Source organism: Fukomys damarensis, unplaced genomic scaffold (assembly GCF_012274545.1).
Source record: "Fukomys damarensis isolate Sample0158 unplaced genomic scaffold, DMR_v1.0_HiC HiC_scaffold_13, whole genome shotgun sequence".
Taxonomy (NCBI): Eukaryota; Metazoa; Chordata; class Mammalia; order Rodentia; family Bathyergidae; genus Fukomys; species Fukomys damarensis.
In genome coordinates, this window is record NW_022900925.1 from 23,934,917 (window position 1) to 23,948,084 (window position 13,168).

At 41.9% G+C, this 13,168-nt stretch overlaps 1 protein-coding gene across 2 annotated transcripts in view; it reads right to left on the reverse strand.

The window, feature by feature from the left end:
- The window catches only part of Aatf (apoptosis antagonizing transcription factor), a 97,436-nt gene extending 86,765 nt beyond the window's left edge, over positions 1-10,671 (reverse strand). The window contains exons 1-4 of one of the 2 annotated variants that reach the window (XR_780756.3): positions 10,403-10,671; positions 9,276-9,467; positions 4,993-5,412; positions 4,383-4,520 (exon numbers count right to left, since the gene is read on the reverse strand). Coding sequence is in view for 1 of the 2 variants with exons in the window: in XM_010626797.2 (XP_010625099.1) it covers positions 4,383-4,520; positions 4,993-5,412; positions 9,276-9,467; positions 10,403-10,493 (841 nt within the window). In the remaining variant the exon portion in view is untranslated. The remainder of the gene's footprint in view (positions 1-4,382; positions 4,521-4,992; positions 5,413-9,275; positions 9,468-10,402) is intronic. The other variant, XM_010626797.2, reaches the window with a different exon arrangement.
- Between the last annotated feature and the right edge of the window lie 2,497 nt (positions 10,672-13,168).

Genomic DNA, 13,168 nt, shown 5'->3' on the forward strand with positions numbered 1-13,168 from the left:
AACTTAAACTTTTGTTTTTTTTTTTTTTTTTTTTTTTTTTAAGACAGGTACCATGTCTTCCAGACTGGCCCTCAACTCCCTTTATGTAGCCTCGCCTGGCCTTGAACTTGTGATCCTCCTACCTTAGCCTTTGGAGTACTAGTATTGTAGGCCTAAGCTACTATGCCTGGCTGTAAAACATTCTTTAAGGTGTCTCTCAGTGCTTAGGACAACCTAGCAATAAAAATTTTAGTCTATTCAAGTCAAAATAATTGGGGGTTTTGAAGAAGGGCCACACAAAGATGAGGGAGAGAATATAAATTAGAAGTAGAAAGATGGAAAGGGGAGCAAAGAAAATATACTTCATTAATAGCTGAACTTGTTTTTAAACTCTTAGGCAAATAAAAATTTTTACTTCCTCTACCTTTGTTATATTATGTTCTTGGATATTTTGCTTATGGGAAATAGCAAAATGTCAACCATTGTTTCTATTAAAGGTCTTTCATGATACTGCATTTTAGACCTATAATGAAACATGGTACTCAATGCAGTTTGTAATGCATCTCATTAAATACGTTAATAACATGCATCTCACTAAAAGGTCAACTTATTATGACTAAAGTTTAGTTTTCTTTGAATCGTTTCATTTAAAGCTATAGAGCAAATTCTGGGAAAAAATAAGTAAGATACAAATACTCTCAATTCTCCCACTCACCAAAGTCAGCTGGGCTTATTAAAAAATTACCGTTAATGTTTTTATGTGGAATACTGGTATCAAGATTTAAAAAAAATTCTTAGACATACATGCTGAAAGATTTGACAAAAATGAGCTGATAGCTGTTGTTTGCTTCTAAATAATTCAGAAGTGGGGATCCTGCTAGTTTAAGTATAAATGAAATAAGTTGGCAGGTACAGGGCTGCTGGTACACCTCAATGACAGAGTTTTTGCCTAACTTGTATCAAGCCCTAGGTTCAATCCCTAGCACCACACATACACAAAAAAAGAGTGACTGGGAGTTAACTCCTTAAACTAGTGATGGTATACAGGGGTTCACTGCACTTTTCTCTCTACTTTCATATAGGTTTGATATAGTCCATAATAAAAAGTTTTAAACAATTCATGCTGAAATTTAGGTATCTTGCCTTATTCTTTATATATCCTCACCACCATCATAAGGGCCTGCCTCCTAGTAATGAAGCTGTTAAAAGGAGAAGGGAAAAGCTAGCCTCTCTGCCAAGTAGCTTTGTGCATAGAATATTCCCTAATTTTGTTAAGGTTACTTCATGACTTGCCACATATGCAGTCACTAAAATAACAAAAAATACTGTTGAAATAATTTCATGGTTCAAGAGATCTAATTACCAAATAATAACACCAAAGTGACTGGTGACTACATTTGTGTGTTGGAGAGGAAGAAAAGGAGATATTTGTTTAGTTTCTGAAAAGTAGAGTTTAAGGTACTAAAAGTACAAAGACTTGTTGTTCAGGAATTTACTGTGCTAGACTTTAGAGGCTATAATTAGGGCCATGAGAGTAAATGACAGCGCAAGGAGAGTACAGTATAAAAATGCAACCAAAGGACAGGTTTCTGAATGCAATCAAGTTTGCACTGAGATGGTAAAAGAAGAGCTTGAAAGAGATCAGAAAGGTGGGAGCATACAGGTCACCAAAGTCAAAGAAAAGTAAGGTTAAGTCTTTGCAAAGTGAGGTTAAGTCATCTAGGTAGGAAAGAACTCAGTTTGGCAATGAGGAAATCTCTAGCCAGCTTTCCATAGTGTGAGGGGCTGAAGCTAAATTATAAATACTAAAACAGACTGTAACATTGCCCACTTCCGAAAATATCCAAATTATATAGAGAATCTGAATTCTAAAAAAAATTTAAAAATCACTGAATGAGAAGAGAAAAGGAAGTGTCCTAGATCATAAGACGTGGAGAAGATGGCTAGTTATGCTATGACAATTAGGTGGTTGATTATTGCCAAATGCTTCTCAGCATAAAAAGATACTAGTACTTAACATATGTGGTGTGATATGTGCCGGACACTGTGCTAATGCTTTATATTGATCATGTCCTTTAATCCTCACAACCAAATTATCCCCATTTTACTTCAAAGTAACTTACAAAAGGTCACATAGCTAATCCATTGCTGAGATGAAATCTAAACCCAGGCAGTCTGACTTTACCCAGAAGACTAAGCAAATTGAAAAGAGATTTAATTAAAGACAATATATGTTCCAGTGTTTGTTCTACGGTAGGCATAAATTCAGGCTATGTTCCACAACAGCTATACAGAACAGTATAAATTGGCCACCCAGAATAATGTAGCCATGAAATTATTCTTAAACTCTGTGTACCAAAACGTAAGAGTGAAACAGAGGTTAGCTACCCTTCAGATGCACAGAAACTCTGGTTATTAGAAACCTCCCTAGCCTCTCAGAAAACACAACAAATATTTCTTTCTTCTCCCTCCTCCACAACCCCTCTGTCAGATTAAATAAAGTTCACCAAATGGACAAATGGTTAAGCACAAAAGACAGATTTTAAAAGATCAGAACTGTTGTAAAACAAGTTAAATAATAATAAAATGTCTAAAGAAACGAAATGATATTTAAGAACAAGAATGTGTCCATTATACCTGATGCTAACCCTTAACATATCTATACTTTAAAGATGAATTTTTTTAAAAAAAAGGAAAAGACCCAAGAAGAGCAACAGAATGGAAAAGGTCTTATTAAAACATTTAACCTATTGCAGTTTATATCTCATTCATATGCACATAATTCCTGAAATTAGGGTACTGGGGCACTAAAAATAGCAGAGAAGTGCTCAAAAAAAAAAAAAAAGTGAAAACCATCAATCTTTCATCTACTTAAGGGAGGAAAGAAAGTTGAAGAAAAGGATATAAAAGCCCCATCTCATATTAGATGCAGGATGGTTCCTGAAAGAAGTGTTCAGTCTTATATGGGACAGACTTCAAATATAGGAAGCCACTCCTAACTAAACCAGATACTGTCCTGTATAACAAACTGTCACAGAATTCCCTACCCTAGAAATCCTATACATGTTATCTGGAATGATTTAAGGTGGTTTCATTTACAGCAAATGCCAACACAGATGTCCTCCACAGGTCCTTTCCAACTCTTAACTTCATACTATACGTCTTTTTAACTTTTCTGAGATGGGGTATCAATGTTTCCTAGGTGGCCTCAAAACCCTGGGCTTAAGGATCCTCCTGCTTCAGCATCCTGGGCAGCTAGGACTACAGGCACATGCTAGCCCACCTGGCTCTTGTTTTTTAATGTTTGTGGTACTGGAGATTGAATGAGGGACCACTAAGCTACATCCCCACACCTTTTTATTGTTTTATTTTGAGACAAGGTCTCACTAAGTTGCCCAGACTGGCCTCAAACTTGTGATCTTTCTGCCTCATCCTCCCTAGCAGCTGGGGTCAGAGATGTACACCACCATGCTTGGCCCAGCTTTAAGTTTTAAAGAGCAAATAGAAGGGCTGGGGAAGTAGCTCAATGATAGAGTGTTTGCCTAGTATGTGCAGGCCTTGGACTGAATCTCTAATAACATACCACCTGAACAGCAAAAGAGCAAATGGAAACACCAACTCTCAGCATGCAAATAAGGAAGTGATTCAAACCACAGCACATTCACCCCAGGTGTCCCTGTGCCCCAGTCCTTTGGTGCCACTGGGTACAAGGAGGCAATGTGCTGCCAAAGGAAGACTCCTAGTCCTAAGGCAGAAAAGCTGGAGTTTTACTTCTGCTGCTCATGAACAACCTCTGTAACTCTGGGCAAGTCATTTTCTTGGGCCTCAGTTCTCTCATCTGTAAAATGAGGGAATTGGGAATCAAATGATCGCTAAATTTTTCTCTCTAGAATTTTTTAACTTTATAGCTCTGTAATTTTCTTCCAAACTTAATCCTCCCCCTGCAGTCATAATCTCTCCTCACTCTCTGCCACTCAAAGGAAGACATGTATAAAATCATCTTAGCACAATGTTCTAAAAACCTTCCAAAGGATGGCATGTTTTAAGCACGACACAACTAACTTAAATGAACTAAGTTTAATTACTCATCCTTTCCCTTTTGCCCTATACCAGTGAGCTATCACAGTGTTCCCTTAACCCAAGCCTTAAAGAAGTTACTCAAAGCCACAGGGAGACCAAGGAATGAAAACAGGAGAAAAGAAAGTATAGCAGCTATGGCTCCAACACCCAATCCATTTCAAAGTTGTCTTCATTTAATAAAAGGGTTACAATGCTTTTTTTTTTAAAGAGTTAAAAAACCACTATTGTAATATCATTAAAATCAGATCTTCTCTTCTTCTTTTACATCAACCCCAATATACCTCAGTGATTCTAAATATCCCAAAATAGTATAGTATTCTTACTGTTTTTCAGGGCACTGACAAATTCTGGGCCACCTTTGTCCTTGAAAACTGGGAAAACATCCGGTTGAGGCAGCTGATTGGTAGTCAACAGAGCTTTTTGTAGCTTGATCCTTCCTTCCAAGAGCTGATCCCACAGTGCTAAGAAAGCAAAAAACAGAAGCCAACCCATGAGTTAGAATAAAATCTTCCTGGGATGAAGACAGGGGAGTACCAGGAAACCAGACTGGTCTCAACGCAGCACAGCTTTATCAGTTTCAGGCCATGAAAACACTCTCTATTCTAGGAAATCAATTCAGTACCTTGGAAACAAATATTTGTTAGAAGAGAGGGAATGCTAAAGCCCAAGGAAAAGAGAAAACATTTGCCTCTTCTATCTTCCACAGTTGCTAGAAGTACTAGAGCAGAACCAGCTAAGCAGCTCAGTGCAGAAATGGCTGGCTAAGCACAGAGGAATAGGGCTTTGGGGCTCTGAGGAAGTGAGGCATGTCATAAACTAATTGGAAGGATATCGAAGAGACAGAACAGCCACAAACAAACAAACAAACAAACAAAAAAGTAGACAATTGCAGAGGCTCTGAGAAACAAGTGACCAGCAAAATCATGTACAAACCTATCTGGTTCTTCACAGCTCTTCCCTTCTCCACTTCCTCGGAAACCTTGGTGCTGGAGAAGGTCATCACCACACCGTCATCTTCGCTGTGCCTGTCTCTGGCCCTGTCTTCCTCACTCTCATCCTCCAGGTCTTCATCACCATCCCCTTCTTCCATGCCACTCTCTTCCTCTCCATCTTCTTCCTCCTCACTGCTCCCAAGCTCATCCATTCCCTCAGTAAATTTCTTAAAGTCACCGATGCTCTGGAAACTAAAGCCTGGTGAATTTGCAGAGTGGCTTCCGCCCTTCTTCCAGGCTGCACCCTCATCATCAGCATCCTGTTCCTCAACAGCACTCAGGTCATCCTCATCAGATTCCTCTAGGCCGAGGGCCTCCAAATCTCCATCTCCAGACCTTTCTCCATCAGATATCTCCTGGTCTGAATTAGGAGGGAAGAAAGAAAAAATAGGTGTTGGCTGGGTAAAAATACAAGGCCACACCTACATTTCAACTGAAGAATTATGGCATGTATGGGGAGGCAGTTATTACTGTATTCAGTGCAACTTAACAAATATTAATTACCTACTATTTCTAAAATGCTAAGAGGGAAGCAAAAATGAACAAAACAATACAGAGAAGAATGAAAAATGCTTTGCTAGCGTCCTATAATCCCAGCACTCTGGGCGGCTGAGACAGGACAATTGTGAGTTTGAGCCCAGCCTGGCCAGTTAGCGAGATCCTGTCTCAAAAATAAAACATCAGGGCCAGGGATTTAGCCCAGCAGTGCCTCCACCTGCCTCACAAGCACATGGTCCTGAGTTTGATCCCCGGTACCAAGGGGGAAAAAAAAAAAAAAAATAGGGTTAGGGGTGCAGCTCAGCGCAAAGGTCCTAGGTTCAAACCCTACTACTTTCAAAAAACAAACGAACAAGAAAAATTCCCTTTTTCAATATAGTGACACATTGCTAATCCCAGACACTTTTGAAGCTGACAAGAGGATTGTAAATTTGAAGATACTTGGGCAACTTTAGTGAGACATTGTCTCAAAGTTTAAAAATAAATTTAAAAAAAGCTTAGAATGTAGCCCAGTGGTAGAGCACTTATCACACATGAAGCCCGAGGTTCAATTCCAGCACATTAGATAAACAGATTATAAAGTCAAAAATGCTTTACTAAAATTTCAATAACCCACAGAAGGTCAAATTTTAACTGTGGGGCAAATGAATTTAAGAAAGATTATCAACTATGTACTACATACATGTAATAATAAACTAAATTTTTTTTTCCTGGAACTGGGGATTGAACTCAGGACCTGGTGCTTGTGAGGCAGGTGGTGGAACCACTGAGCTACATCCCCAGCCCCTAAAGTTTTTTTAAAAAAGATTATAAGACACGGCCAGGGATATAGCTCAGTGTCACCATGCCTGCCTGGCAAGGACAAGGTCCTGAGTTCGATCCCCAGTACTGGAAGAAAAAAAAAATTATAAGGAGCTAGACACAGCAATGCAAGCTTGCAATCCCAACTAGTTGAGGGGCTGAGGCAGGAGGATTGCAAGTTCACTGTTAGCCTGGGCAATTCAGTGAGACCCCATCTCAACAACAAAAGAACAGTAAAATTTCAAAATGATTATATAGCCATAATACAATTTATCATTAACTATCCCAAATGTATAATCTCTATCATACCAGTGTACTCTACTTTTTATTAAGAATCCAGTATAACACAGACATCGAGGCTCAGAAAACACAACATTCAATGCTGGTGAAAGGAGTTCATGGTCTGATAGTAGTGGCAGATATGCATACCAGGGCAAGTGCAGGGATCCAAGTTCGATCCCTGGTACAAAAAAAAAAAAACCACCACCACCAACAACAAAAAAAAGCATGCTAGTAATTATATTACAATGTCATCAGTACACAGTATGTAGAGAAGTAACCACTTAATTCTCCCAGAAAGGTGAGGGAGCTTCACTTTAAGGAGACATTATGATTTTGCCTGTAAAAGAGTAAGAAACAGGTCATCAGAGAGAGAAGTGGCAGTGGGGCGAAAGCATGAACAGTGCTGGAGTAGAGAATGCACAGGAACTGGTGGGAGATATGCCTACAAAGTTGCCAGTTAATCAGGCAAAGCCCTGTCTTCCTGAACTTGATCCTATCACAGAGTACTACCAGCTCCTGGTTTTACCTATGCTGTGGCATCACCTGACACTTAAAGAGGTTTTCACTGTTTATCCATTCTCTTCCATGGTAAAGCATAAAATCTCCATGTCTACCAAGCATGATTATTAGTATAACCTTCTTCAACATTCTTCAGTAAAACAGATTTTATGAAAACACGATGGGTCTTCAGTACTTCTTTAAAGAAATATACATAAATAAGACAGACAAAGCTGTCAGAAATATGAATAGGAAAACTGCAAAAACCATAAACCCTTCAAGTTTTTAAATGTATGCATATCATTTCTCAAACTAAGAAAGTTTCATGGGGGACAGTGGGGAAAGAGGACATAAAAAGAATTAAGATGTATTAAGGATATATTTAACTTCCTATGATGAATGCATCCATTTTATACTGTAAATATGTACTAATAAAAATTCTTTTAAAACTTATATAGCACTGCAGTTCTTAGAGTCAGACTACCTTCACTTGAATCCCAGCTCTTTAACTTAATAGTTGTGTGATCTGGAGCAAGCTACCTACCAATCAGCCCCTCACTTTCCTATCTGTAAAATGGGGATAAATAACACCAACTTCTTGAGCTACTGGGAGTATTAAATGAAATGACACAGACCATGATAAGAGATAATATTTTTGAGAACTGTGTCCCAGACTTTCAGAACTTAACTGAACAGTGACTGACACGTGGTGAGAGTTCAATAAATATTATCATATTCATCTCATGATTGGTCCCTTTATCAGGCTCTAAATAAAGAGTAAGAGAAGTTATTAGGAGCTCCCAAAACTACCTCAAGAACTAAATCACAGGTATCATAACCTGAATGATTGTTCCTTTTATATTATCTATAGATTATCATGGTACTCCTAACCTAGCTAAGGAAACAAATTGCACCCTTTATAACCACAATACTCAACCCTTTCTTCAACCTTGAAAGTATAATTCTTTTGTTGTTTTTTTTTTCTTTCTTTTTTTTATAGTTACAGGAATCAAACTCAGGACCCTGCACTTGCAAGACAGGTGTGATGCTACTGAGCTGTATCTCTGGACCTTGTTGTTGTTAAAATAGGTTCTCACTGTGCTCAGGGTGGCCTCAAACTCATGATCCTTCTGCCTCAGCCTTCCAAGTACTGGCATCACAGGCAATATATCACAACATACAGCTGAGAAAACAAAATTCTTTAAAATCATAAAATAAGGGCTGGAGATTTAGCTCTGAGGTGCAGTACCAGCCTGGCAAGCGCAAGGACCTGAGTTCAATCCCCAGTTCCACAAAAGAGAGGAAAAAAGAAAGAAAGACAGAGAAAGAAAAGAAGAAAAGAAAAGAAATGACCTTAGAATTAAACACTGTTTTAGGGGCTCAGTGTTGCCGCTTTCCAAGCAAAAGGTCCTGAGTTCAATCCCTGGAACAACAAGAACAACAACAAAATTCCTGGCACTGCAAAATTATAAAGTGAGTTTACACTTATACTGTCTTGAAGTAGTGAGGAAAGCATTATATTATTTTTACAATGGTGAAAGGTGCTGATACTATACAGTGAACCAGTGCAAGCCCTAACAAAACAAAGGAAATGAGTCAAAATCCAAAAGGAAGGGCTAGGGATTTAGCTCAGTGGTTCCGGTGCCTGCCTCACAAGTGCAAGGACCCAAGTTTGATCCCTGGTACCAAAAAACAAAAAACAAAAAACAAACAAACAAACAAAAAACCCAAGATCCAAGAAGATGCTTATTAGACATGTTTTTTGTTTTGTTTTGTTTTTGGTACGGGGGATCGAACTTGGGTTCTTGTGCTTGCAAGGCAGTTGCCAGAACAACTGAGCTAAATCCCCGGCCCTGGTTTTTGTTTTTTTAACACACAGACCTCTCCAATATCCAATGCCTTTTTTTCCCACTCCATTTTAGGAAGAATTCTTAGTCTGATTTACACAGCACAGCAACTTGATCCTCCGGGCTTGAGGTTTCTTATGAAGTGAAATGATGTAACATCTAAGGCTCTTCCTAATACCAATCAATGGTCTCTCCTAAGATAATAGGTAAAGACAAATTTGCAGACAACATACACATAAAAAGGATTTTAACCCTAAAAATTTAAGGAAAAATGTTTCATGCAAATAGATCTACTCACCAGATAAACCTGGCAGAGTCTGCTCCCAGTGATCTTCCTTCCAAGCTTTTCTAGAGGTGGTCTTGCCAGAATACTTCTTGTCTGTGTCCAAGAGGGATGTGGATGCCAGTTTTCTAATGCTACCCACTGCCAGGAAATCACCTTCCCCATCTTCCCCTTCATCAAATCTGTCAATCACTCTGGCAGCTGTAGCTGTGGAGGAGGAAAAGTAATCACAATCTCAAGTTAGAAGAAACCCTTTCAAGTCATACTCAATATCCTCTGCAAAATCCTCACCAACTTCCAAGAATAGGAAACTCATTACCGCTCCAGGTAGAACACCATCTTACTGCTGTTTCTGAACAGATAGCTAACTCCCTGCATGTAGTAGTAGATGTATTTCTGTGCCCTAGATCCTATAAAATAAATCTAATTCCTCTTCCATGTGTGACAGTCACTCCAATATCTTAAATCAGCCATCAAGTCCTATCTTCACTCCGTCCTGCCCCTCAGGGAGTTTTCTTATCCTGGCTAAACAGCCCCCAGTTCCTTCAACTGATATTCCTAAGCTACGGTTCAGCACGCACATTATTATCCCTTCCGCACACTTTTCAGACTCAAGTCTAAAGTAGGATTACCCCCAGCTAGACCTCGAGCATCAGCTTATAGAGCGGTGGTCTGTCATCAGACACTGAGCAAGTGTCTTGGGACCTAAAGAGGTTTAAACAGTGCCAGGGACCCCTTACTTTTTCCTTCATTCTCCAAGCAAGTTTTAGATGCAACCAGAGTTGTTTTTTTAAAGACGTCTTTCGGCCTTTTTCTAAGGCAGCCTGAGAGACAACTTCAACCTGCTGCCACTCTCTGGCTTCCTCCAGCAGCCCTCGACCAACTTAAGCAGCTCAGGGTCCGAGTCCTCGATAAGTGTCCCCTCCCACCACCGCCGCTGCTCCAAGTCTACAGTGCGTGTCAGAAGAAGGCAAAGCCCTCCCCCGAGTCAAGGGACAACCTGGCGGGAGGCAAATTCCTCTGCGCCAGGAGGGAAGGAGGCAAGACGGCGAGGCACAGCTGCCGCTCCTTCCACGCCGCCCCAAGCCTGTACTAAACCCGGCCCACGGCTCCGCACGTGGTCGGCCACAGTCAGGCCTCACCCTCCTCTGGGTCGGCCTCAGGATCCGCCTCGCGCGGTCGCGGGTTCAACAACTGTTCCAGCTGCAGAGCCAGAGGCTGCGGCCCCGCCATCTTCAGCAGGTCCCCGACCACGCTGCGCAAGTGAACGGGCGGCCCGAATCCCGGCCCAGACGCTCTCTCCAAGTCGCAGTTCCTAGCCCAACAGTACGCAGAACAGCCAGGGACCGCGCCGAGCCTGGTGCTCAGCTTCCTACCGGCAACTTCCGGGAGGCGCGCGAGAGGAGGGGGCGGGGCCTGCGCGTCACTACGCGCGTTGCTATAAGGAAGGCGGAAGACCGCGGGAGGCTGAAAGGATTGTGGCCTTGGGACCACGCGTGCGCGTGCGTGGAAGAGCTGTGTGGTGAGGCGCGAGAGCGCGCTAGAGCACGTGACCGCCTCCAGCCCTGAGCGTTGATTGCGTTGCGTGCAGCCAGTGTCTCCTTGCACAAAATGTGCCTCAAGCTTTGTGAGTGGTTCTCTTAGAAATAAAGCACAGCGTAGCCGTGGCCCAAGGTGGCTGATTTGGAAAGGAAGAGGGAGTAAGAAGTAAGCTTTTCGAATCGCTGTTGCGTGGTTGAGTATGCAAAGGCTGGGACCCAAAACACATTGGGCTTTTCACAATTTAGAGGAGTTTGGGGCCGGACTCGTGCCTCCAGCCCCGAAGCAGCCAGAATTTGGGAACCTACAGTAGAGAGGTGCATCTTGCAGCGAACTGCTGGTGTCTTCATTAATAGGAACAATTAGAAATCGCTATGGCTGTGCACAAATAAAGATCGCTTCTGTAGCTTTTCCCAAAAGGGGGTGGAGTGAGGTTACTACACACTCCTCTGTATAATCTTTCCTGTTGAGAGATGAAGGCGAACTCAAGACACCTGAAATGGGTGTGACAAAAGCAGAAAAACTCAGGTCTACCATTAGGAGGGAAGCATATAAAGATTTAATAGGAAAAATTTAATTTCACCCAGGCACAGGGAAAAATGCAATGCCTTTGCACTTTCGTTCCTTCGTTGAGCATTCCCTGACTGCCCACTGTGTGGCAGGCACTGCTAGATGATATACAAGATGAGTAAATTAGATTCTTTCTCCAGTGATTAGCGCGGGGGTGGGGAGCAGACAAACCTGTAAACATAAACTGCAGTAAGGAATGGTAAGTCTGAATGTAAAGTGATCTGTCTTTCCACTATCTGTTATTGGAAGTCATCTGTAGAGACCTGGAACCTGCTCAGCCGATAAACTGAAAAGATCCAGAAAAAGAAATTGGTGATGCCCTGACAGTATCCCTTTTTGAGTACAGTCCAGGCCACTTGGGTCCCACAGCTGAACGATCTTGGCAACTCTAAATTCTCTAGTATCTCTCGTAGAACCGAAAGGAAAAGAAGGTCCCTGACTTTCACAGTCTTCGTATGCTCAAGGTCACTACTTTAATATGGCCTATCAATACCATGCCTCTGTCCTAAGTGGCTCTGGCATGAAGACGACCATGGCTACAGTGGGGAAGAAAATCCTGTCCTACAGTCAGTCTCCTCAGACATGGATGGAAAAGAATGCCAGCCAGGAATGGGAATCAGGCAAAGAAACCCTCATTTTACCATCTATAAGAGAACTCTGGCTATGAGAACAGGGTTTTGTTTTTGTTTAAAAATATATCTATTTTATTTGCAGTCTTGTGCCAGCATTTGGACCTCTAGAGCAAAAATGTACTTCTCAATCCTCTACAAGGTCCCATTATCCTGGACTTCAAAAACCAAGTGTTTTTCCTGCCTCGTACTTAGGAAATTACCTCCTCCAGTCCACTTTTATTGCTATTTTGCGGATTAAAAGTGCTTAGAAATCTGGCCTTCAAGTGAGGAGAAAAAAGACGGGGGTGGGGTGGGTTGGGCTGAGACCAGGTCTACACTGTCATGTCATGCAAACTGGATGCTGCTTGACCATTGTGTGGCCACAAAGGGCAAAGACTCAACAGAAAATGCTATAGACTTGCTTACCTACTTTCCCTTCTCTGCCCTGGGCTTCAGTAATGATTTGGGAAGCCTTTTAAAGAAGGAATCAAGAGCCCTCCAGGCCACACATCCCAGGGTCCCCAAAATGCTTCCGTCTGGTGCTTTCTTACTCAATACTGAGAGTAGAAGATGATTCCTGGAGAGGAAGAAAGGAGAATGAATTTTAGGACTGAAGCTTCCAGAGAAGTTGAGGCACAGGATGGGAGAAACCTCTCCACTGCTGGGGTGGGGGGTGTATCTCCGGAATTGTAGTCTTCATTCTTCAAGGGGGGCGCTGCTTCCCTGGGAATGGGTGAGTGGACTAATGAGAGGGAATATTTCAAAGACTATACCTCCCTAGAAGAAATTTCAACTTCTGAATGCTTTAAAAATGGAAGCAGATGAGATAAGCAGAGTGGTGCAAATAAAGGCAAGCAGTCTTCCCAAAGAACAATCTATCCGTCCTCTGGAGAGAAGCCAGGAGGGTCTCCCCGTTCATAGCCGGGTTCACAGTCCTGCCATCTGCTAAGAGCTGCAAGGAGGCAAGCAGAAGTAGGCTTAGCAGAGGTGACATTAGACCACCCTACCACCACCACCACCATTGTCTGAAACTGGCGTCTGTTTTTTTCACTGGACCAGAAGTTTCGAGAGTTGAGGGAACCCGGCCTCCAATCCACCTCTCTTCTAAGGCACCACCAAACTCCTAGTCCCAGCCCTCCACGAACTCTCCCTCCTAGCCTTGTCTTGCACCAACACAGCACCCCAGCC